This window comes from Ambystoma mexicanum, chromosome 6q, assembly GCF_040938575.1.
Source record: "Ambystoma mexicanum isolate Mex_15411 chromosome 6q, UKY_AmexF1_1, whole genome shotgun sequence".
NCBI classification, from domain to species: domain Eukaryota; kingdom Metazoa; phylum Chordata; class Amphibia; order Caudata; family Ambystomatidae; genus Ambystoma; species Ambystoma mexicanum.
Genome location: NC_090937.1, coordinates 309,232,097 through 309,256,821, shown reverse-complemented (window position 1 = coordinate 309,256,821; position 24,725 = coordinate 309,232,097). Strand labels below are relative to the sequence as shown.

The 24,725-nt window shown below is 48.0% G+C and overlaps 1 protein-coding gene across 2 annotated transcripts in view; it reads right to left on the bottom strand.

The window, feature by feature from the left end:
- Positions 1-24,725, bottom strand: part of ECPAS (Ecm29 proteasome adaptor and scaffold) — a 3,148,361-nt gene that overhangs the window by 35,296 nt on the left and 3,088,340 nt on the right. For both annotated transcript variants that reach the window (XM_069630810.1, XM_069630809.1), the window contains exon 47: positions 656-744. In XM_069630810.1, coding sequence (XP_069486911.1) covers positions 656-744 — 89 coding nt within the window. The remainder of the gene's footprint in view (positions 1-655; positions 745-24,725) is intronic.

Below are 24,725 nucleotides of genomic sequence, written 5' to 3'. Positions count from 1 at the left end.
AATCGCTCTCTGGGGGGTACTTCACCTTGAGGCCAAGCTGCCCTGTTACGTGGAGCTCTGCCTCCTCACAAAACCCACCAACTTGGGAAGTGGGGATAGGATGTCCTTAGGTGAGACATGGTATCCCCTTTTCCCAATTAACCCTCTATCCCTAAAGCCTTTATTTATTTATGCAATTGAATTGTTTTTTTATAATGCACCTAATACCATACTTGAGTTTGGTTTCTAAGCGCGGATCCGGGATTCGAACCTCTGTTGCTCTGCGTGGTCTTGCTTCCAAGACCAGCACGTTGCCCCTGTGCTATCCTTTGTTGTAGGGTGTTGCCAACCTTTTCCCATTTACTCCTTCCAAACTGTTCGCCAGAAACTACACCTTAGTACTGGGACGAGGAAGAGACCAACTAGGAGGACACATCCTCATTTTACTGATACACCAGTAACGGCTCTGAAAAACTCTTATTACAGCTGCCACAATTGACCTTTCTGTGCTATTTAAAAAAATTCATGAAATGTTTGAGCACGTCTAACTGCACTTGGTTCCAAGCCACTAAGTGACCAAGCTGTTCCCCACATCTGGATCATCTCCATTTTTTGAGACGGACATCAACAATTATTGTGGAATTCAAATAAATGTTTACAGAGAGGTTCTGCTTACCTAGAGAATGGGCAAGTGCTGGACTTGTTTCCAAAAGAATTTCTGTCAATGCACCAGTGTCTGAATGCTCTTTTTCCAAAAGCATTAATCTAAAAATAAAAGGTAAAACACATCAGCACATTTTAATACATAAACTGGCCTTAATGGCATGCACACTGTGTTATGCACCCACTAGGGCATAATTTCTAGGCTATTTACAAGGGGCAAAAATCCGTTTTAGTGTGCACCACAATTTCTTTTGATGTTTGTAACAAATTAACAACATGCCTTCCAACAAATACTGGATAAGAAAAGGTGCAATAAAAGGATTCTGCACAAGACCTCACAGCGAAGTAGATGATGATGATGCACTTTACAATAGCATTTGAAAAGGTTTCGTAGAACAGGTAAAATGATAACGTTAAAACCGCTACCGAACAATAAACGTGCAGTTTAGGAAAAAGCAAGTGAAAGAGAGACTTCTGAACAACATGAAACTAGATGAGGGCGCTCACTACCGGAAGGTGCCACACACGAGAATGCCCTTTCAAGAAAGGTACGATCCTTGTCAAAAGTAGACAGTCCCATTGTTAGGATTTCAGGCAATACCACTGGGCAATTCTGGCATATCAAATGAGTTTGCAAATACAGACATTCAGACGCAGCATATGCTGAGGCATGCTACGGTTAATATATTTGGTATTACCAATTATACGCAGAAAATTTATAATAAAGATCAAAGTACCTATCTGTGGGGACATCACGTGATCGCGGGAGCGTGTTCTCGCGAGATCTCGGCATAACGTGATCTCGCGAGCCCACGCTCCGCGGGAAAACGTTCCCGCCAGTGTTGATGCAGCGGCAGACCAAGCAGGTCATGCCACAGCGCTGCTCCTGATAAGGAGGCAACAACAGGAGGTTTTGAGCAGCCTCCAGTCACAGCTTCTAGGGCATAAGTCCACAGCCACAGGAGGCTACATGGGGGCCCTAGAAGCTTGCAGCGTGCCATCATTGTGCACACCCTTCCCCACAGTGAGTTAACTGGGAAGCCATGAAGTTGAACTGAACCGAACTGTGAGTAAATGTTTGTCCCGAGTTAAGGCAGTTTAAGGTCCACCCGTTTGTCTTACAATAAAGACATTTGGAACCCCTTACAGCATCCTGTCGTCCTTTAAGGCCACAACACTATCTCTGATTAGGACCCCAACTGGTTGGGGGGTGGAGTGAGGGTGGCTAGCCAATCAGAATGCTCGGAATTCGGGCTGTACTGTATGTTTCAAACCTACATTTCGAGGAGCCTGGGAAGCCAGCAGCCCCCTTTCCGTCACCTTAGCACCCGTGTACTTTCCTACACGGGGTCCAATGGTTTCATTTTTTTTGGTAAATAAAAAAAAAAGAAATTCCAATGGCTGCGCAGTTCGGTGCTGCGCAGTACTACTTTTCCCTGAAGTCTGTTTTTATGTTGATAACGTCACAGCCTTCAACAGTGAAAACAGGCTTCCAGGACACAGGCACTGCGCGGTGCCGCCGGCAGGATACGTTTATTTTTTTATTGGAAAAAGGACACCATTAGCACCCGTGCAGGAAACTACACGGTGCTAATGGCTATATTTATTTATTGATTTATTTATTGTGTGATAGTTTAAAATCAGATATAAAACTTGACACAAAAAACATTAACAGATAAGAATAGAAATTGAAAACATTCATAAAAAAGGAAACATTAAAAAAACAATCAATAACATAGTTCTATGGGTGGCGCTGTTGAGCAGCCCAAGATGGCTGCGTAGTTCCAGAGCTCCATGTGGACTGGCCGAAAATCCGGCTTCAACTGCGGTATTTTACGACTCTGCAGCCTGATATTTGGAGGAATTACCTTCGCTCTCTTTCTGCCTGTGCAGTTGCAATTCCAGCCCAAATCGGCCTCGGGAAGCCAGAGAAAGAGGCCCCTCGCTCAGCTGACTGGTGGCCTGCGGGGACTTCGCGCGCGGCCGGCTCCCCGCCTCCTCCTCCCTGCCGGCTCTCTGCTGCAGCGGCTGGCGGCCGCGGCGCCTGGTGCCTGCATATTGCATATACGCTGAAGGCCTGCATTGCGCGCCTGGGGCGGAACCTTATCGGCGGCGGACCCCCTCAGAGTGTGCCGTTGCGCGGGAGGCCGCTGCGGGGGCCTGAGCTGGAGCGCACCGCGGCACCTCTGCCTTGGACTAGCGCTGGGGCACTCCCATTTCGGCAGTGGGTGGCGGCTGGGCCGGTGCCTGGCTGATTCCTGGACATTGCGGCCCGCGCTCTTGGGCCACGGACAAATGGACAGGTGAGGTGCGGGGGGGAGGGGTGCCGTGCTGCCTACAGTGCTTCTGGTTTGGCCCTCCTCATCCAGTGTTGTGGTCCCGAGGAGCCTCGCGCTCCACCCTTGGGGGGGTGAGAGGGGATCATTTTTCTTTGACCATCTGCCCTGGTGGGGCCATACGAGGACTCGCCCGCTGGCCACCCCACCACTTGTTGACATTAAGTCACTGGCCTTCGCCAAAATCTGCCCCCCGCTGCAGGAGGGGATTGGGGTAGCGGAACCCCTGTACCGGTGGTGAACTTGGCTCTCACCCTCCTCTCCCATTTAACCGGAGGCGCCCAACAAACAGGGGTCTTCACAGCGCCCTTGATCTACAGGAGGATGGATCTTTTGAACAATTGCTACATTCCTCTCTCAGAGGACTGCCTGTGTCGCAGGGCCATGTGCCTTCCCCTGTTGGCTCCTGAGCGTCCCAGCGCCCACCGCCTCACTGCTGCCCCACGCCTTCACTGCGCCCATAACCTGCCCATATCACCGCCTGTTATAGAATGCGTCACGAGGACGTTGCGTACCTGTTCGTCCGGTTGAAGACCTTGAAGATGATGCCAGGCTGTCAGGAGTCCTGCAGAGATGTAGTTGATGATGCGGGAAGCTAGCCCAGCTCCCGCCCGAGTGGAACCGGTTTGGAGGTAAACCAGCTCCCAACGCCACGGGTGCGCTCTCCCCTGATTAGCGTGGCGTCAGGACAGTGCAAGCACTGACAGGGGGAGCCTTTCCAGATGACGATACTGAGGCCCAAGGAGGACTGGATCCGGAAGGTGGAAGTCCCAAGGATCAGGTCACAGTGGAAGTTCGTAGGAGGCTGGATCCAGCAGAGGAAGGTAGAGGTTGGCTCACAAGGAAGGCACCAAGGCAGAGGGAGGCAGAGCGGGCAGGCAGACAAGGTACAAGGGGCAAGAGCCAACTAAAAGGAACAGAAGGGAACCACCCAACTAGAAGGAAGGAATAGGGAGCCCCAATCACAGGACAAGGAGAGGACAGGACAACAGACCCACGGGAAGTACCAGCAGGGTACCAGGAACAAGAAAGAACGGGAATCAGGTAACAGGTAAGGAAGGCACAAGGAACCGGCGAGGAACACGATCCAATTCAAACCGCGTTGAGACGCGGTTTGAATGAATGGCCGGGCTCCTTAAATAGGGCTACCAACACCTGGGAGGCTTGGAACGCAAGCCGTGCTGTCTCCCAGGCGTTGGTTAGCCTGGGGAGAGGCGTGGACCGCAAGGCTGTCCAAACCGAGTGCCGTGTGCAGTGCGCATGCGCGGAGAACGCGAAACAGCCGCCCGCGCATGTGCAGACCAGCATGCCCAGGGAACCCGGAAGCGCCCGAGGACCAGGACAACCCTGGAGCCCCCAAGCGAAAGCACGGGTACATCCTCCAGGATGGGGCGCGCCGCTTCAGGTAAGTGGACCCCAATGCGGGCGGCGTGACACCGCCACGAGTGCAGTGCTTGACATATATCGCTGGTCTGAACCCCTGCAATCTACCTCTCCCAACTGTGACCCCCTGGTCTGCCTGTAACAGCACCGGCGATGTCCAACAGATCCAGAGGGAGCCCGAAGGGAGGAGCCATGGATAAATTCGCTAAACCCGCTCCGAGGATGGAATCTAGCCATCCGTCATCTCTGCAGGAGGAACCAGAACCGGACCCTCATCCCTGCGCAGTGACCCCTGACTTGACTACACTTATGGAAACTATGGTAAAAAATTTCGCATCATTCCATGAAAAACTAGACGACATCAATGCCAATGTGGCCTCCCTGAAAACACGTGTGGACCAGGCGGCCACCAGGATCACTGATGCTGAGAGTAGAATATCAATGAACGAAGATGATATCCAAGTCCTGCAGAACACGGTTGCCTCCTTATCACGCGATATGAAAACCATGAAGGCAAAATGTGACGACTTGGAGTCGCGCTCTCATAGAAATAACCTACGAATTATTGGGGTCCCTGAAAATGCCCTAAAAGGGCGCATGGAGGACGCAGTCGAAGCCTTGCCCAGAGACCTCATCGGCAATCCAGATCTCTCACCCTAGTTTACAGTGGAACGTGCTCATCGAGCCCTGTCACCACGCCCCAAACCGGGCGACATCCCGAGGCCCATCATCGCCAGGATCCTCAATTACTGCGACAGAGATCTCATCCTCCGCTTGGCACGTGAAAAGGGAGACTTGCGACTTGAGGCCAACACCATCAGGATTTTCCCAGATTTCTTGATAGCGGTCCAACAGGAGAGGCGCCAGTTCATCGGGGTCAAGAAATTGCTTAGGGAACGAAATGTCCCATACGCCATCCTGTTCCCCGCACGACTCAAGATCACACACAATGGCAAATTGTATTTTTTTACTGTGCCTGAAGAGGCGGTGAAATTCATTGAGACGCACATCCCTATGCATGCCCCGAATGGTGGCCGCGCTGAAGATGACTGACCTAACGTATCATACCCTAAGGCGATCTGATCTATCTAGTAATTTCCTTTTCAACTGGAACGTGTCAATGGCAATAATGTACTGCAAACTTAGCGAACTAAGCCCCTTCTACAGACATCCGTCTTCGGGCTTTCCCTTGGTTCTTTAGACATTGATCTTCGTTCTCCTCTCAGTGTATGGAATGGACCTAGACCTCTTGTCACTTCATCATTCCCATCCTGTTCCATCAATGACCTGCTGACTTCGGCCCGGACCTACGATCCGTTTACCGCAGAACTTGTTCCGACGGCTCCTGCCGTCATATGCGATGTTCAACGGCCGTCCACACGGCAACAGCACACCTCACTGCAATTGCAATGTTAATGTTTGGTTTAGTGTTACTACTGGTTGGCCCCAGTTGGGCCAGAACATGGGCGTATCCCCGTTGGATAGTGCCCTCCGACCTCCCTTGCTCCGGGAGTGTCAGCTCGATTGGTGACACCTGCACTTGCTTAGTCGGTGGCACATGCATCTGGGGGGGTGATTTCCACTGCAAGTTGGGGGTGGGCAGTGAGGGCGGGGGGTGGTATTGTTGGGGATCGGGGTAACGGTATTGTAAATGACAGGGGCAGTTTGGCAGGACGCACGACATCGGGGCACCTCTACGGGGGCTTTCTTTATTCACCATGTAAGTTTCAACAGCGGTAATGGGATGTACCCTAGTCTTCTAAAATGTCTACAACAGTGATATCATGGAATGTTCGGGGTTTAAGTAACTATACCAAGGCCCGCAAAATCATGGCCCACGCCAACAGACATGGCTGTAAGATATTGCTTCTGCAGGAGACACACTCTAAGGGCCATCTAGCTAGGTGCATGGCGCCATCATAGGGTCCCCATAGATATTCCACCTCTTATTTGACCCGTGCCAGAGGGGTATTGACGATGATCCATAGGTCCCTCAAGTTTGTACTCCACAAGAACTATGTAGACCCAGAGGGAAGATATATCATCCTACATTGTGCAATAGCTAACAGGAAATACTTACTGGTTAATACCTATGGCCCTAATGTGGACTCTCCCGACTTTGTTGATAGCGTGGTGTCCATATTGCTGGGTTACGTGGGGGGGCAGATCATCTGGGGGGTGGGGCATGAATTTTATATTAGACACTGCACTGGACAGAACAAGCACAGCCCCCAGACTGCTTTCTAGCGCAGCGGCCAGACTTCTGGCACATAGCACAACACTTGACATTCGAGACGCGTGGTCGGTAATACATACGCAGGCGCGTGAATATACTCATTATTCCTCTGTGCATGACAGCCCCTCCAGAATCAACCTGTTCCTTCTGTCTAGTGCGCTGCTGGGGAGGGTGGTGGAAGCTCAAATATTGGCACGCACCTTGTCAGACCATTCACCGGTCCGGATATCTCTAGAATTAGGAGTGCCCGCCCCCACTATCAACGCGTGGCGTTTCAAGTCCTTGGCCTTACAGGACATAGTGTTTAAGGCTGATATTCTTTCTGATATCCAGTCCTATTTTGAGCTTAATACACCCCAGTCCACTTCCTTGGGGGTCCGTTGGGAGGCTTTCAAAGTCTTCATCAGGGGAATGGCCATATCAAGGGAGGCAGGAGTGCTCAGAGTCATAAGAGCGGCCCTTGCCCGCTCTGAAGCTAAACTGCTTGAACTAGAGTGTCCATCCTACATCCGTTGACAATGCCACTCTCTCCTGAATCAGTGAGGAGCTCCAACTCTTTAATGATCAGGCTACCAGGGAAGTTCAATACTTCAGTCGTCCACAGGCGGCTCGTAAACATGGAGAGGGGGATAGGCCTGGCAGGATGCTGGCTGCACTGGCTAGGGGTGAGTGGGACCAAGCGCAGATCACTAGTGTCAAGGACAGCATGGGGACGGAACGGTGGTCTGACCAACACATTTTGGAAGTCTTCGCGGGCTTCTACTCAGAGCTGTACTCCCAACCCCCCAACATAGTGAGTCCCAAATGTGTGACCTCCTCGAGCAGATCCCCATGACAATTGTCTCCCCCTCAACCAGAGACCAATTGGATTCTCCCATCCTGCTGGATGAAATAGTTGAGGCTATATCCAAATTCCCCAAAGGAAAAGCACCTGGTCCGGATGGGCTGACAGCAGAGTTCTATCAGGAGCATGTGGCCATTCTGGCCCCCAGGCTGCTTGAGGTTTGGAACAAATCACTCCGGCTGGGCACCCTCCCCCCAACACTACGTGAGGCCGTCATCACGGTCTTGCTCAAGCCTGGTAAAGCCGCTGATGAGTGCGGATCATATAGGCCCCTCTCGTTAATGAATATGGATACCAAAATCTTTGCCAAATTGATTGCTAGCCGCTTCCTCCCGGTCATGTCATATATGGTACATGACGATCAATCAGGCTTTGTACCTGGGAGATCGACGTCCCACAACATAAGAAGGCTGCTCAATGTTATGTCGCGCAAGGACCAGGGTGCAAGTGCAGTTGCGGTCACGCTGGATGCCCAAAAGGCGTTTGACATGGTCTCTTGGAAATATATCTGGTTGGTATTGGAGATTATGGGTATAGGGCCTAATATGATAGCATATATAAAATTACTGTACACTTCCCCGGTAGCCAGGGTACGAGTTAACTCCCAGATGTCCGGTCTGTTCCCTCTCTTTAGAGGCACCCGACAGGGATGCCCGTTTTCCCCGATCTTGTTCACCTTGGCAATAGAGCCAATGGCCGATTACATCAGGGAGCGGCACGCACGCAAAGGGATACGGTTGAAAGACTCCCCTGAGATCATCTCGTTGTATGCGGACGATGTACTACTTTTCATAAGAGACCCAGCTGTTCATCTGGACCGCATCTTACGCGATATCACCCGTATAGGTACATACTCTGGGTTCACTATAAACTACACTAAATCCGAGATCTTCCCCCTTACTAGCTCCATGATACGACCCACTACTAAGTACCCGCTCCGTTGGTCCCCAAACGGGATCAGGTATTTGGGAGTCCAGGTGTCCCTGACCAAAGATTCGCTATTAGCGGACAATTACCGGGCTGTGGCTCAGCAGGCCGAGGCCAAAGTCGCGTGTTGGCGTACCCTTCCTCTATCACTGGCTGGAAGACTCTTGCTGGTAAAGATGATCTTGCTCCCCAACTAGTTGTACATATTCGGTAAGGATATGCGGGTAGGAGATACTTCATGAACCTGCACAAATTGTTTGCTCAATTCTTATGGCACTCTGGCGCGGTGCGGAAAAAGTGGTCAGACATGACACTACCCTATGATAGAGGGGGCTTTAGATCTGCTGCTATATTGGACTGCATCACAGGCACAGTTCGCATTTTACTGGTACCCTGGGCCCCACCCCGTCCTCACCTCAAACTGGAGGTTCTGGCAGCGGCAGGCACTAAGGCAATGTCCCTGATTCTACACCGGCAGTATGAACCGGACTCCCCCATTGACCCGGTCCGGACCAAGGTGCAGGCCTGGGGCCAGATGTTCAAGGCTTGTGATGAACAACACCCGTACTATAAGTGGCTCCCCGCTTGGAACATTCCCGGGCTGGAACCCACACATGACATCGCCCTGGCGCGACACTCGAGGCCCTGGGATATTGCGCCCTGACTGACTTCTATCCAGAGGGGCAGTTTATAACACCGCAGACGTGGAGGCCAGGGCGCTCGGGCTCCGTTCTGGAGCTGCTGCAGTTCTATAGACTCTGTGCCGCTTTTCGAAATGCATGGCCTGACTTTCCCAATTAACCCCATGTTAGGGAGAATTCTCTGTTTAGGCTGAATTTCCTAACCTAGTGAGTCCCCCAGCAGCTTTGCTGGATTTTTGGGGTTTATTTGTTTTTCTCCTGCCAAGAGTGAGACTCTTTTACCCTCACTCTTGGACATGACTTGAGAGTGTTTGTGACTTGCTATGTGCTTATAGGCTATGGGGTATTTTTTTCCCCATAGGCTATCATTGGTTTGTGAATGTGTGTTACACAGCACCCTCAGTGCAGTAACACAGGGGTGTCATAGACTCCACACCCTGGGACTGACTACTGTCTCCCTGGGTCTGTAAAGTCACCATTGACTTTACTAGTCTTAACTTAGGAACTTAACCAGTACAAACCATCATACTGTGGAAGTACTGGTAGGGGCAATTAGATTGCCCCTGGGTCTGTTGTCGAGGGGGTACTGTCCCGTCCCCCCTCGCCGAGTTTCTGGCTGGTGGCAGTGGATACCACGGAAATATTCCACCGGAATATTTCCCAATGGGATTTCCCATTGATTTTAATGCACCACTTTTTGGTGCAATGTTAAAGATACCGCCGGTTTATTTATTTAATATAAATTCACCGGTTGGGATTTTTTGCCAGAACTCGCTGCCAAAATGGCGTCTAGGTTCACTTCAGTAACCCTGAACCCGAGTCGAGCCTTTGTTCCACTTTTGGCGGGCTTCTGCACAGAAGCCCTCCAAAGTGGTGCTATTCTGTCTGGGTACCACAGGGGGTGTGGGAGGGGGTTTAGGCACCCTGGACTGAGTTGCCGTGCCAACTCATGTCGCAGTCTGGTGTGATTGGCCCAAGTGGTGAGCCGCCCCGCTCACCACTTAGCATGTTTGAGTGACAGCTAGGCTGTATGAATGGGGGTTTGCTGCATAAAAGCAGGGTTTTTGGGACTGGTTCTTCAGAAGTCGCCACAGGACCTAAGAAGCCGAAGAGGGAGAAGCCGAGCCGACCTGCCAAGACGACACCACCGGTGGAGCCCTGCGGAAACCGTCTCGCCACTTTTCCCAACGACAGAGGAGATCTCCAGCCGGGAGAGTCTCCTTCCCTTGACTGGTGGGGACAACCAGTTTGTCTTCTTTTCGCCTCCCTGAAGCATCTCGTGGCCGCCTTGCCTGTGCCAAGCACCCCGGCAACCGGGATACCACTTTTTACCTCAACCGCGAAAGAGGGGTAACATCCTTTTAACCGGAAAACTCCACGGCTGGTTTCTTCCTTGGTAGTGCAACGACCTTCAGCTTTCCTCCACGTCGAGAGCTTCTCTTCCTCTGGACGACGCCGCGACTTGTACCCACTACCAGGAACAACTGCCACCGCTGTAGGATCCTTTCCATTTTAAAGGTACCGTGTTCCGCCCGGCTTCCCTTGCCACCGATTGTACGGGGTAGATATAGCCCTCGGCTCTCGAACCTGGGTAAGCCTGGGACACCCTAACTAAACTTAGTAAAACCTTTTCTACTCACCTGTAAAGACTTGTGACATTGTGTGATCTTGGCCATCTTTTCGCCTGGCTTGCCCTAGAGGGGGCCTGGCAACCGAACTTCCTTGCTCCTCAATAGACTGCCTTTCTAAACTCACTGTGAATCTCTGAAAAGTGTTTTACCTTGCTGTTTTCATTACTTCTGCCTTTTCCCTCCCTTTTTAACTAACTTGTTGAAGTGCCATCTAACGTTAAGCGCTCACCTCTGTTTGGAAATAAGTGGTGTTAACTTAGACTTGTCCAACAAATAACTAGGGATGTATATATAAGTAATAGTGACTGTGTTTTGACTTACCTTTTCTGTGCTAGTGTAATTTATGAGTGTGTCTTTTAAATAAATAATTATATACTTTTACACCTAGCTCTGGTCAGTGTTTGCTTGTACTACTGTGCCTCTGTACCTATTATGTACGCTCTATATACTGCCTAACTCTTCTTGAGGGAAGTCTGACTGCTCAACCACAGCTACCAGGTAAATCTGGGTTGTACAGACTGCTACCAAGTGGGTTTACTGCCAAACACCTGTAGAGTTAAATCTTTTGCAGTGGTCCCAGAGGGAACTGCACAGGTTTCTGCCTAACACCCCAGGATTCCCCTTGGATTGCCTACATTGCTAACTCAGCTGACGCCCGTGGGGTGGTTTCTTCACTATATAAACTCCAACTGACCACTGCTCCTCCCCGGCCATCCAGAGCCCGGGACGACTGGGCTACCGAGCTGGAGCTGGAACTCACCGATCAACAGTGGGAAAGGATGTGCTCTCATACTAATAGGGTGTCCCTAAACTTCCGCTACCGCACCATACAATATAAATTGCTTAACAGGCTGTATTACACTCCGTGTAGAGTCTCAAGGTTTGCACGCTCTGATCCCTGGCTCTGTCCTCGCTGCGGCGTGGAGTGTGCTGACAATCTCCACATGTTTTGGAGCTGCCGGGATCTGGCCACATTCTGGAGTAAGATCATGGAGACACTGTCTGCAATCATTGACTCTGTTGTTGAACCTGACCCGATGGGGGTTCTGTTTGGGATGTGGCAACCTGGTGGGCCTAAGGACATTGTTAAGTTCCTGAATGTGAGCTGTGTGGTAGCCAAGAAATGTGTGCTACAGAACTGAAAGAGCCCCACCTCCCTCCTACATTCCAGAAATGGTTACATTTACTCACGTGGTCCCGAAATTGCGAGGAAGAGTTCTTGTGTATGCTCCCAGCCCGTTCCCATCCCAAAAATATATGGTCCGCCTTCAATAGCTACTTGAATAGTTTAAATGACACTTCCTCGGGGGACAAGTACTCCCAGCACTCTCCGTTACCTGTTTGAGAACATGGTGATCTAGGATATGTTGTACCTAAATTATTGCTCTTCGACTCTTGTTTATATGTCCTGGTATACGTCTATACTTGTACCATATTTGTTTTTATTGCTCTGATGTCTGTGTATGCTATATGCCTCTGTCAACAAAAATAAAAGTTTCAAAAAAAAATAACATAGTTCTATCATCAATACATCATTCATAGAAAAAATGAATTGCTTTAACCCCAGAAATGTATTATACAAATAACCAATGTAAAAACCTACTAGCAGCTATATATAATAAGCAATACACAGTACCGCCGCCCGCGTTAAGGGACCCTTGCTGCGCTAGGGCCCTTAACTTGGGCAACGTCCCGCTACCGACAGGGTTGGGCCATCACCTCATTTAATATTGCCTCAGTCATATTTTTTATGAAGGATTAGTCCTTTCAACAGATTCCTTGTTTTTATATATCTCCTCCAGCACCAGCTGTCGCCAGGAACGTTTTTCAGCAACCAGGGTGCATGTTATGGATCAGCCCAGTGCCATTGCATGACCCTGACACCATGTAACAGCGGGCCAATATACATAGAGCAAGTTACAGCCCATTAACTCAGCTGTACCTTTTTCCCTAGCTCAAAACAGCTGATGGAAAGCCGAACAGCAGGAGTATACGAGCTATGCGTCAAGAGGGCCAGGTTGGGGAGGAGGGGGGGCAATGAGGAATCTGTGGGAGAAGACTAATCAATCAGAAAGAACAGTACAGCGAGGTAAGTATTTTGTTCTTCTAATGGATTGCTTCCCATCAAAGCTTCTAGATCTTTGACTCTCATAGACAGACATACAGCACTTGGAGTAGGAAAACAGTGAGAAAATCGCTTACCCAAGGAAATTCTGGAGGAGTGCTTGACCAAAACGAGCATCCTGTCCTCACAATGAATCTAGACAATAATGCTTGGCAAATGGATGCAGCCGCCTGGCAGATGTCCAGTACACCAGCACCCCTCTGAAACGAAGAAGTACCTGCCAAACCCTTGGTTGAATGGGCCCTTGATACCATCAGGCATATCTTTCTGGCCAGATCATAACATTCTGGAATACAGAAGACAATCTCTATCTGGACCGGGTTTGCTTAGTAGCATCCCTGCCTGAATGGGCACCAGCATTACTTAAAGAGCTGCTCATCCTCCCTGGATGTCCCTCATGCAAGAGGTATAATAAGCGAGAGCACGTTTGGGATCGAGGCAGTGAAATTGTGCCTCCATTTTATAAGAGAGAGGCGAAAGTCTTACACGATATTGAGAGGAAAGTTGCCTCACCCTCAGAGTAACCTTCCCCTCTGAGAAAATAAATTAGGGAGAGGATTAACAGATAGAGCCAGATCATTCCCCCACCAGGCGGAGGCAATAGCAACCAGGAAAGTCACCTTCATAGTGAGCAATCTCAGGAAACATGAATGTAAAGGCTCAATTGAAGCGGCCATAAGAAATGTAAGAGCAAGGAACAATAAACTAGCATGAGGCAATTGGTTAGACAGTCCCTTCTAAAGCTATAGAACAGCAGGTATAGTGAAAGATTAGCCCTGCTCAGGAATCCTAAAAACACTGAAAAGGTGCCTAGACCCCTTTTACAGTGCAAATCTGATACCGCTGCTGGACCGAAGAGAGCAGAAAATGCAGCACAGGGGAGATTGGACAGATGGAAGGCTCTCCCAGCACAAAGCCAAAACTTTAAGACAGGTGCACGCATAGGGGGAATTAGCAGAAGAAAGGCGAGTAATCCAGGAGATTATCAGACATATCCCACTCCCTGTGCCTCAGCCTCTTAGCAGCAATGCATCAAGATTAACAAATTACTTACCCCTCTGTAAATGTTCTTTCTGATGGATGTTCCTCCCACGGATTCCTCATCTATGATATCCCTAGCCCAGTGCAGCTGTTCTCTGGAAAATGTTCAGCCTCTCCATCCGATGCCTCTATGATGCCCGCGCTGGATATGACGTTAGGGTCTGTCTATATATGGTATACATTACTCACCGTAATCATATTTCTGATGCTTGTATCTGCTTAGATTCACATGCTATGCATAGGCTGACATCTAGTGGAAGCTGCAGAGTATTACAGTTGTTGTTTTCGAAACTCGAAAAGGGACGTTGACAGGGTGTGCCAGTAATACTATCCCTACTGTGACGTCCATTGTATATATAGTGGTGCTAAACCGATGATGTACTGGCTTACCACAAAGAGGGGCAAGCTGGGAGGGCGATGAGGAATCCGTGGGAGGAACATCCATCAGAAAGAGCATTACAGAGGGGTAGGTCATCTGTTCCTCTAATGAATTCTTTCCTCCCAGGTTTTCCTCATCTACGATAGACTACCAAAGTAGTATGTAAATATGGAGGAGGGAGGAACCAAGAACACCACCTAAACCAGAAAACGCTAGCGGACCGCCCTAGCAAACTGAGCATCCTGGCCCGCAAGGGAATCCAAGCAGAAATGCTTAGCAAATGTACGTAGAGGTTCCCACGTGGCCGCCTGTCAAATATCCAGGTTAGTGACTCCCTGGGGCAGGGCAGAGGTGGCAGCCACTCCTCTGGTAAAAAGAGCTATGAGACCCTCAGGCACATCCTTCCCATCCAGATAGTAGCATTCTGAGATGCAGAGAATGATCAACCTGGATAGGGTCTGTTTTGTTCACAGCCCTGCTTGCACCAGTGTAAGCAATGAAAATCTGGTCATCTTTCTTAGCCTCGATAGTATGAGAGACATACAACCTAAGGGCCCGTATTGGGTCATTCCTCTGCCTTGGAAGGGGGAGGCAGAGAAAAAAAACATGGAAAATGGATCTTCTGAGACAGATGGAAATCTGAGACCACCTTCGGCAGAAGGAGAACTTACTTAACGGTAATGTTCTGCTATGTCACTTGGCATTTATATAGCGCCTTATGTATCATTGGTATGATCTCAAAGCGCTGGTAGGTTGAACGCCCTCGGGAACCGTAGTTCAAGTCAGTAGACAGAATGGATTCTTCTCCCGCAGATTCCTCATCAGATAGATATCCCCTTCAGGATCAGCTGCTCAGAAAACCTTTCAACAGCGGGCGTAGTGTGGCTCGACACTACCGTTGATGCCTCTTGACTTGACGTGGTGCTCGTTGACTCCGGACGTAACAAAGCTGTGAAAGACAGCGTCGGTAAGAAAAGACCTCAAGGATAATTTGAAAAGCAACCATTCACCACCTCGTCTCGGAAGAAGAGGCTAGTCAAAAGAACTTGCAGAGCACTTTCATAGCGGGCCGGATGGGAGGGTGATGAGTAATCTGTGGGAGAAAGAATTCAGAGAAATAACATTACCGGTAAGTAATTTCTACTTCAATGTATTGCTTTCTCCCGCAGATTCCTCATCAGATCTACTCCCAAAGCAGTATGCAGTGCAGAGTCGGGATGAAAGTCCTAAACAAGGAAGTTCTGTAGGACCGCTCTGCCAAAACAGGGGTGTGCACCACGTGCCACATCCAGGCAATAGTGCTTGGTGAACATGTGCAATTTCTACAACGTCGCCACCCAGCAGATGTCTCTCACTGGGACCCACGTCAGCAAAGCGGAAGATGCCGCCATGCCGCTGGTGGAATGTGCCCTTATTCCTGGTGGTAAGTCCTTTCCCACTCTATGGTAACATTCTGTGATGCACAGTGTGATCCACCTGGAGATTGTCCGTTTAGAAACGGCCAATCCATTCCTGGACAGAAAGAAGCCTACAAAGAGTTGATCACTCTGAGACATCTTTATGGGAAAGCAAATGGGGCACATAGCCCGGGCCCCCTTCCAGGGGGATGGGGGGCCTGCCTGGGATCCTGGGAGGGGGCCCCCACAAGTTGCATGTTGGTTGCTGGGCTGGGCACATGCATGTGTGACACGACACGTGCCTCAGTGCTGGCTGCAGCCAAGCAGGCACATGATGTAGCGCAGCTGCAGGCTGAGGCCGGCTGGGCTCCGGGACTACACGTGCCCGAGTGACTTAAAGGTCAAGTGAAAACAATGGAATTGATTGAGCTGAGCAGAGCTGCATTGATTAACTTCTTAGCAAGTCTCAAAGATTCTGCTGCTTGCTCTTGCTCTGCCAGTGCCCCCCACCCCAACCAGCATACAGTAACACAGCACTTGAGTTGAGCTGAACATCTTCTTTTATAGGCCTTTTACAGCCACGTGGCCCACATGATCACTCCCCCTACGTGCCAGTGTGTCTGGCTGTAACTGGAAGTGATACATTAGTTGATGACATGACATGGAAAAAACAACTGTGATTATTGAGCCTCGTGTTGTCCTCCTGGCTCTGCCCTCTGTCCCCACATTATCCAATGAGGAATCAAAAAAATCGCTGTTGTCATGCATGCAGCTGCTTCCATGAGCCAATAGTATATAAGTTGGTTTCTCTTGTGGGCGTGTCTTCTTTGAGGTGCCTTTCAGTGTGAAGAAGCTCTCCTCGGCACAAGTTCCCATGTGCTGCCTTGCCTGCTGCTCTAGTTCAAGCGGCCCTTCCGAGCCAAGGTTACCACCATTATTGTACCGGGCCCAGCCAGCCTGCCTAACCTGGGCTACCCCGGGCTTACCTACACGGTCCCGCAAGGTGAGTGCAGGTGTCTTCTTTTCCACATTTAAACTGATAATACAATTGACAGAGAAACGCCTAGTTTGAAAAGTCTGGAGGACGTGCTTGCGACTTGCGTGCATGATGTGCCGATTGCCGTTGGTATTAATAGACGAATGGAGAGGCCGAGCAGATAGCAGTTATGGCGTTTTCCGTTCTGCAAGCCTTGTGAGAGTCAGTGGAATGGGAGTGTTGTGGGAAAGATGGAGTTACATCAGGAGTTATGGAATGGTGGTGGGGTGTTAGGTGCTGGTGTGTGCGCAGACTATCAGGCTTGACGTGGTAAGCTGGCTGGTGTATGATAGTGAATACAATGTTATATTAAAAATGTTCTCATGCCAGTGCCACCACCCACTCCGGTTTTTCGGACGTTTGGGTTTTGAATGTATATTGAGTAAATGAGCACAGCGAACAACAAGCATTCAAGGTTTCAGGTGCTGCAATAACATCTACAAGTGTTCTGGTTTCTTCATAACTCAGTCTTGAATTGAATAGTGCAGTCCTATTATATCTGCCAAAACCAGATGGAATTCAGATGATTGCCAAAGTGATGGCATACATTATGTGACCGATCGGGTGCTGTTTTTCCGTGGTGTTCCTGAAGAGATTGCGAACATAAGGCAATCGCTTTAGAGGTTGATCCCAAGACATGCACATTTTGGTGTTCTGAAGGGCGAACAAGCGCTTTCTCGTGTTTTTATAAAACACCGCTGGGGAATAATTTTCTCTATCATCAAGCAGACTCAAGTTCCTAATACGGGTCGGGTCCTGCGAACAAATCAGGGTTGACCTGTGAATACCCGGCGATAAGAAATAAGAAAATATGACCTGTTACGGCTACGATTGAGCCGTTTTTTGAGCTCATGTCCATCCAGGATATTGTGCTAAACCTGTTGGGTTATATGAAAGAGGTTTCCCATCTGATCTAAAAGAAATTGTCTGTCCTGAAGAAGGCCGTGAAAAACCATTGGGTGTAGAGACACTAGAGATAGTGCCTTAATCTCCAGAAGGGCCGAAACATGTCGACACCTGACAACAGACTCACTAATTATTGAAGTCTTGTATCTTAACACTGCTTAAGTGAATTAAGTCAGTTCTTCATTAATCTAATTAACCCCTTACATATTATACTGTTTTTAGGAAAGGATTAAGTAGATCATGCAGTGTTGATTTGTCTGATACACATTTGTATGTACTGCTTTCTCTCTTTTTTAATTTTTCTAAATTTGTCTTAAAAATACATTTCTATGGACTCATTCATGAATGATGATTTTTAGTGTCTTTTTCGGTATATATAAGCGATGTGGTTCTGTCTCATTCAACAGCATGGGTAGCGGACATATATGGCAGTCCCAAGATGAATTTTTGATTATTTCGTTTGTTTCACTAAGTTGGAAGGTGTTAACTAACAACTAAGAAGATATCATATATCACCAAGCCTAGCCTGCTTTGACAATGAGCGGGGTAGTCAGTAGACTCAATTTTTTGTAGTGTATCTAGTTTTGCTCTCCCGTTCCGAGACACTGACCCCCCCCTTAAACAGAAATTGAGGGAGATTACCTTTTTCGAGGTAACATACATTATGCTGTGACATAAATTCATAACATTACATGTTTATGTACATTTATTTTTTGTTTGGAGTGGTTTCCAGTACAATTGCAATTGATGCATGGCGAGGATCCATGGAATAATTACTGAGGGGTTTAATGACCCATATACTTGCGTTGTCAATTAAGGTATATTGTGCAATGACAATGGTAAAGTTTTTCCCCTTGGCGTGCTTGGATGCTTGTGGCACGCGGATTAGTGTCTTCACTCGGATGTGAACTAAGATACATACTTTTAATAGGTCGTTGAACCTGAGATATGGTACACTGCGGGGGAATACTGCGACAGATGCATGCCTGTCTCTTCTGCTCGTTTTCAGAAATGGAAGCTCAAGCTGGAGCACGTTTCTGGGTGTGGCGTATAGCATGGAGTTACGTCAGGAGTTATGGAATGGTGGGGTGTTCGGTGCTGGTGTGCCGACTATCAGGCTTGACGTGGTAAGCTGGTGTGCATGACAGTGAAGTTGTGACTGTGTTACAATGTGGTATTAAACAATACCTCATATCACCACCACCCATTCCGGTTTTTCGTACGTTTGGGTTTTGATGTATATTGAGTAAATGAGTACAGAGGACAGCGAGCATTCAAGATTTCAGGTGCAGCAATAACCTCTACAAGTGTTCTGGTTTCTTCGGAACGCAGTCTTGAATTGAATAGTGCAGTCCTATTATATTTGCAAAAACCAGATGGAATTCAGATGATTCACAAAATGATGGCATCATGCTGTGACATAAATCCGTGACATTACATAACATGTTTATGTGCATTTATTTTTTGTTTAAAGTGGTCTCCAGTACAATTACAATTGATCATGATGCACAGTGAGGAGCAGCCATGGAATACTTACTTAGGGGATTAATGACCAATAAAAATAAGTTGTCAATGAAGGTAATATTGTGTAATGACAATGGTAAAGAGTTTCCCCTTGGCTTGCCTGGATGCTAGTGGCACGCGGATTGGATTAGTGTCTTCACTCGGATATGACATAGGATACATACTTTTAATAGGGCGTTGAACCTCAGATATCTTACATTGCGGGGCAAGACTGCGACAGATGCATGCCTGTCTCTTCTGCTCATTTTCAGAAAGGGAAGCTCAAGATGGAGCACAGTTCTGCATGTACAGCATTCTGCATGATGAGGGCAGCTGGCGGCATCAGGACATTGATCCCGTTCATATTAAACAGGTCTTTAGAATCACAGGCAGGTATCGTAGGACTTCTGTGGAGGCTGGAACAAAAATGGTGGGAGAATTCTGTGCGACATGAAGGGCATTGGCAGCCTAAGGGAAGCAGCCTTCAAAACAGAGATTTTGGTTGAATAGAGCTAAAGTGTTGTTATTCCCGGATCGGAGTCCCAATACAAAGTGGTGTTTCAGAATATGAATGCGTGATTAGGTTGTGGGCACAAGCTTGTGTGGCACTGGCAAACCAGCGTCTACACTGTGTTGGTGTTTAATAAGGGGCGGACAAATGCACTTTTAAGACTGGAGGCTGTGCGCTGCTCAACCATTTTGGTAAGGCCACTTCAGATTACGGTATTTTTCAGGGGGTTGTATTCGCGCTTACTGATGAAGAGAAAGTCGAAAGGAGTTTCTATGTCGGGATAACAGGTTGGTACCTTTTTCAATCTGGTGGATGTGTTGCGAGGTTTAGGCCATTTGTGCATTTACTGCATGGCTCGTGTTCCTTCATAAACATGTATTTGTAACAAAAAACCCAAGACCTCAAACCTTAGAGCAGTACCTGTTGAATTGGACTTGAGCTATGCAATCCCTTCATTTTTCACATTGGGAGGGGGCATGGGTTTGGAGGGGGATGGGAGTATGACATGGATTTCGGAGGGGGGCCCCAAGGCTGTCTGTGCCCCGGGCCCCCGAAACTGTTAAGATGGCCCTGATCACTCGGTCTGAATTCAGTAGTCCTTGCCACATAAAAACAAAGGGTCCGTTTTGGGTACAGCCTGTGCAGCCTCTACTCATCTTTACAAGGGTGTGGGGGAGGATAGAACACTGTCAAACCAAATGCTTGTGATACTTGAAATTCAGAAACCACCCTTTGAAGGGATTCCGGCTGTACCTTGAGAGACACCATCTCTTTGAAGAACTGGAGAAAAAGTGGCTTGAAAGACAGCGCCTGTTGCTCACTGACATGTCTGGCAGACGTGATTGCCACCAGAAAGGCAGTTTTCAGCATGAGCAACCTGATTGAGCATGAGTACATGGGCTCAAAAGGAACCACCATCAATAATCTGAGAACGAGGTTAAGGTCCCAGTCCGGATCTACAAACGAAGTGGGTAGGAACTTGTTTTTAAGGCCCTTCAGGAATTGGCCCACCACCAGGATCGTAAAGAAAGACCCTTGATCTGGGGACATCTTAAAAACAGATAAAGCCACCAATTAACATTTCACTGTTGCAACCTTAAGGCCTAACAAGGCCAGTGAGAAAAGGACCTCATCACTGAAGTGGTGGTGCAGGAGATAGGATCTATCTTGCGTTCCCTGCACCATGCCTCAAATCTTCTTCATCTGTGCATGTACAGAGATCTGGTAGATGGTCTGCGTGCCGCCAGTAGCACCTCAGGCACATCTTCTGAAAGGTCCCAGTCACCATATCTCAACCTCTCAAGACCCACGCATGCAGACTGAGGGACTCTGGGTTCGGGTGGAGCACCCAACCTTCTTACTGAGATAGGAGGTCCAGACATCAAGACTACCATAGAGGTGGGTAGATGGTCATCTCTAGGAACTCTGAGTACCATGTTATCCTTGCTCAATCTGGGGTGATCAAGAACATGGTTGCTTGAAACCTCCTCAACCTCCTGAGAACCCACAGGATGACAGGAATCAGAGGGATGGCATAGTGGAGGTCAAAGCCACACTCCACTAGGAATGCATCCCCCAGTGTGCCATTCGCTGGGAATTCCCTCGAGCAGAACTGCCTGCACTTCGAGTTGGACCTTGTGGCAAACAGATCCACTGCCAGGGTACACCATTAAGGGAAAATCTCTTCGGGAACTTCCTGGCATACTTCCCACTCGTGTGAGAGTATGTGCTGCCTGCTCAGAGCATCCGCCAGCCCATTCTCTGCTCCCGCCAGATTGACTGCCGAAACTGAGATCTGGTTCTTCAGCAACCAGAACCATAGCTGCATCTCCTACCTGCAAAGGGGCAGAGACCGCACACCTCCCTGTTTGTTCAGGTAGTGCATTGACCACCGTATTGTCCGTCAGTACCAGGAAGGGCTTCCCTTTGAGAGAGGGGGCAAAGACCACCAGGGCCATCCTGATCGCCCGCAACTCCATCTTGTTGATATGCCACTGGCTTGCTCTTGAAGATCAAAGGGCGCTGACCTGCAGATCCCTGCAGTGAGCGCCCCATACCTTCAGAGACACATCTGTAACCACCCGGGCTCTGGCCAATGGAGGCCAGAAGTGTTCCCCTGCCGTCATGTTGTCTCTGTCGGCCCACCAAGTTAGATCATCGGGCCACGGACCTAGACACCCCTGGGAATATCCCTCATGGCTCCCAAATACTGGGTGCTTGAAATTGGGTATTCCCTATTTTCTGATATTGGGGGGTCAACACTGTCGAATGGGAGAATTATATATCGAAAAAGAAAAAAACAGGTCGACTACCCCTTCCTTTTTGTCCGAGTATCTACAGGTCAGATCAATGACTATCTAATTGACTATAAGATTGTTAAGTCCACCACTCTAATGTGTCAGTTTAGCATTTTCATTTATTTTAATACATTTCTTACAAAGCTAAAAAAATACCTCCAGTTTGGTTCTATACACATTCATATAAAAATGATCAAAACTGTGCAAAACACTTACATTCGTATGTGCAACAATATACCATACCATCAGTAGACATACAAAATAATATGAAAAAAATCAAACAAACAAAAGTTCAAAACAGGTAAAAAAACAGTTTAAACTACTGTTGGCAAATACTGCTAATTTACAATTTCAAGGAATAAAGATCTAGCATCAGTGGCCATAATCATTCCTGCATAATTTAATGCAACCATTGTCAAAAGAGTAGGCTGTTTCTTCTTTAATTTTTTATATACAGTCTCTCTACATTACTGTACGACATTGCATGAGGGTGTAATTGATGGTATAAATTCTAACAAACACCCTTTAGTTCTTGGTGTAGATTGAGAGAAAGGAAAAAAGTTGGTATCAATTTCCTTAAATCTAGTCGACATATGCTTCGGCCATATGAACTGATACAGTTCACTCTCACAGTGCTGTTGGCCTTGTTATTAAAGGCCGTCTTCAGGACAATAGAGCTGATTTAACCATGTAGTTTATACTTCCCCAATCCGATGTTTCTTATATTGCAATCTATAAAGAAGATTAAAAAATATTTTTAACATTAAAAATGTTTAAGATGGTTATTTTCCTAGAGTAGTGACTGCGGCATCTATTTCATGTACCACCACACTAACTGACCTGTATATCACTCCGATTGCTTGGAGACATTGAGAAAAATTCTTGGCACCATGTAGCTGCTTAGTGGATGCTCAATTCGGAAGATGTAATCGTTCACTATACCTATGGATAATATACCCATATCCGTATTCATCTCATTAAAAACAAGTTAGTTGGTTGTCTTATTTGAAAGCAACAATTGCTTTGCAGAAAGAAAAGTACCTTAGGCTTATGCCCCGAGACAGATGTTTCTTTTGCTGTCTTCGTAGTGCAATTTTTGGTGAGCAGTCCTTTGTGCATCTATATATGGCTGTCTTCGCCACAATTCGTTAAAGCGCTGTGCTCATTATTTCACCCACAGTCTAAGGTAAAAGACAACCCAAAGCAGACACTTCTAATTAGTTATTCTGTTGTGCCTTTATGTTTACATTTAAAATTTGTTTATTTATCTAGCTCATGGTCATATCTACTTTTTGCAAAAAAGCGCGATATCTCTCTCCGTCCCGTTGCCTCGCCTCACCGTCTCTGTAGCTAAATGGAATTAAAACAACCTAAATCATAATACACAGGCATTTGCACCTATGGGCCATGTAATGAGAGAGATATTGCGCTTGATATCGAGCCCTGATCAGCCAATCGTCTACGTACGTGTAGATGTGAATCACTCCCCTCCTTAGACTTACTGCTACTACTGTCATCAATTTGGTGAAGACCCTTTGGGAGGAGGTGAGCCAGCCCAAAAGGCAGAATTTGAAATTGAAAGTGAGTTCTGTCAATGGCGAACCTCAGGTACTTTCTGTGCTTGCGATGTATGGCACATGAAAGTAAGCATCCTGAAGATCAAGTGACACCATCCAATCCTGGAGCTGAAGGGCCTGGAGGATCTGTGAAAGAGTTACCACCTTGAACTTGTCCTTCCTGACGAACTTGTTCAAGCATCTCAAGTCCAGAATGGGTCGCAGCCCCCCCATCCTTTTTGGGTATTATAAAGTATGAGTACCAGCATTCCTGGTTCCTTTCCGCTACAGGTACTCTTTCTATAGCACCTTTTCTCTAACAAGAGGAGCAGATATGGATCCCAAAGGGATTGACTGCTCAGTGGATAATTCGGAGGCATTTTATCATGAATCAGAGGCACTAACCATGGGCTGTTTGCAGTGTCCAAGCATCAGAGGTAATGCATCACTGTTCTTCCATGTGCTGTGTCAATCTGCCCCCACTACTGTCCTGTGGACCAAGGCCTCAGAGGTTTCGGAGTTGTGGCTGATGAGGATAGCAAATAGGTTGCTGCTCCACGTCCTCGTTCGCCAAGAAGAAACCTACTCTGGCCTCCTGTCCTTCCAACAGAAGAGAAATATCCAACCCCTGCAATTCTGTGTGTGCCTGCTGCGGTTAAAGACACGCTGTACTCAGCATTTTTGCCGCCGCCTTGGAGGACTGTAGCTTCTCTAAGCTCTCATCAGCCTTGGAGCAAAACAGTTGGGAGCCATCAAAGGGCATATCAAGAAGTCTTGCCTGGACGTCTGAAGCAAATCCAGATCTGCATAGCCAAGCAAACCTACGTGCAACGGTACCTGCTGCCATCGCCAGACTTGCACGATCAGCCGAGTGCAAGCCAGACTGTAAAAACTGACACATAGCATCTTTGCCATCCTTGATGATATTAAGGAAAACTTTCCTTTCCTCGCCTTCGGCAATGTGTTCTGCAGCCATTGCAGCCACCTAACACAAAGTAAACGTGTACTTAGCTGAGGCACAAGTAGCATTGATGGACTTCAAAGCCATGCTACTTGCCAAGAACACCCTTTTTCCTAGGGCGTCAAACCACTTGATAGCCCTATCCAGAGGGCTCGTAGAGTAGGCAGTTGCTCGTGAGGTGGATATGCCTGCTTGAACCACCAGACATTCCAGAGTAGGATGCTTTGACAACCATTCTGCATCCACAGCAGAAGACCTGTATTTTTTTGCGGAGTCCTTATTGACAGCCGGAGTAGTGTTAGGTTTTTTTACAGTTATCCAGGACTCTGCACTTCAGGGCTGTATCGAATGATAGGACATTATCCTTTGGAGG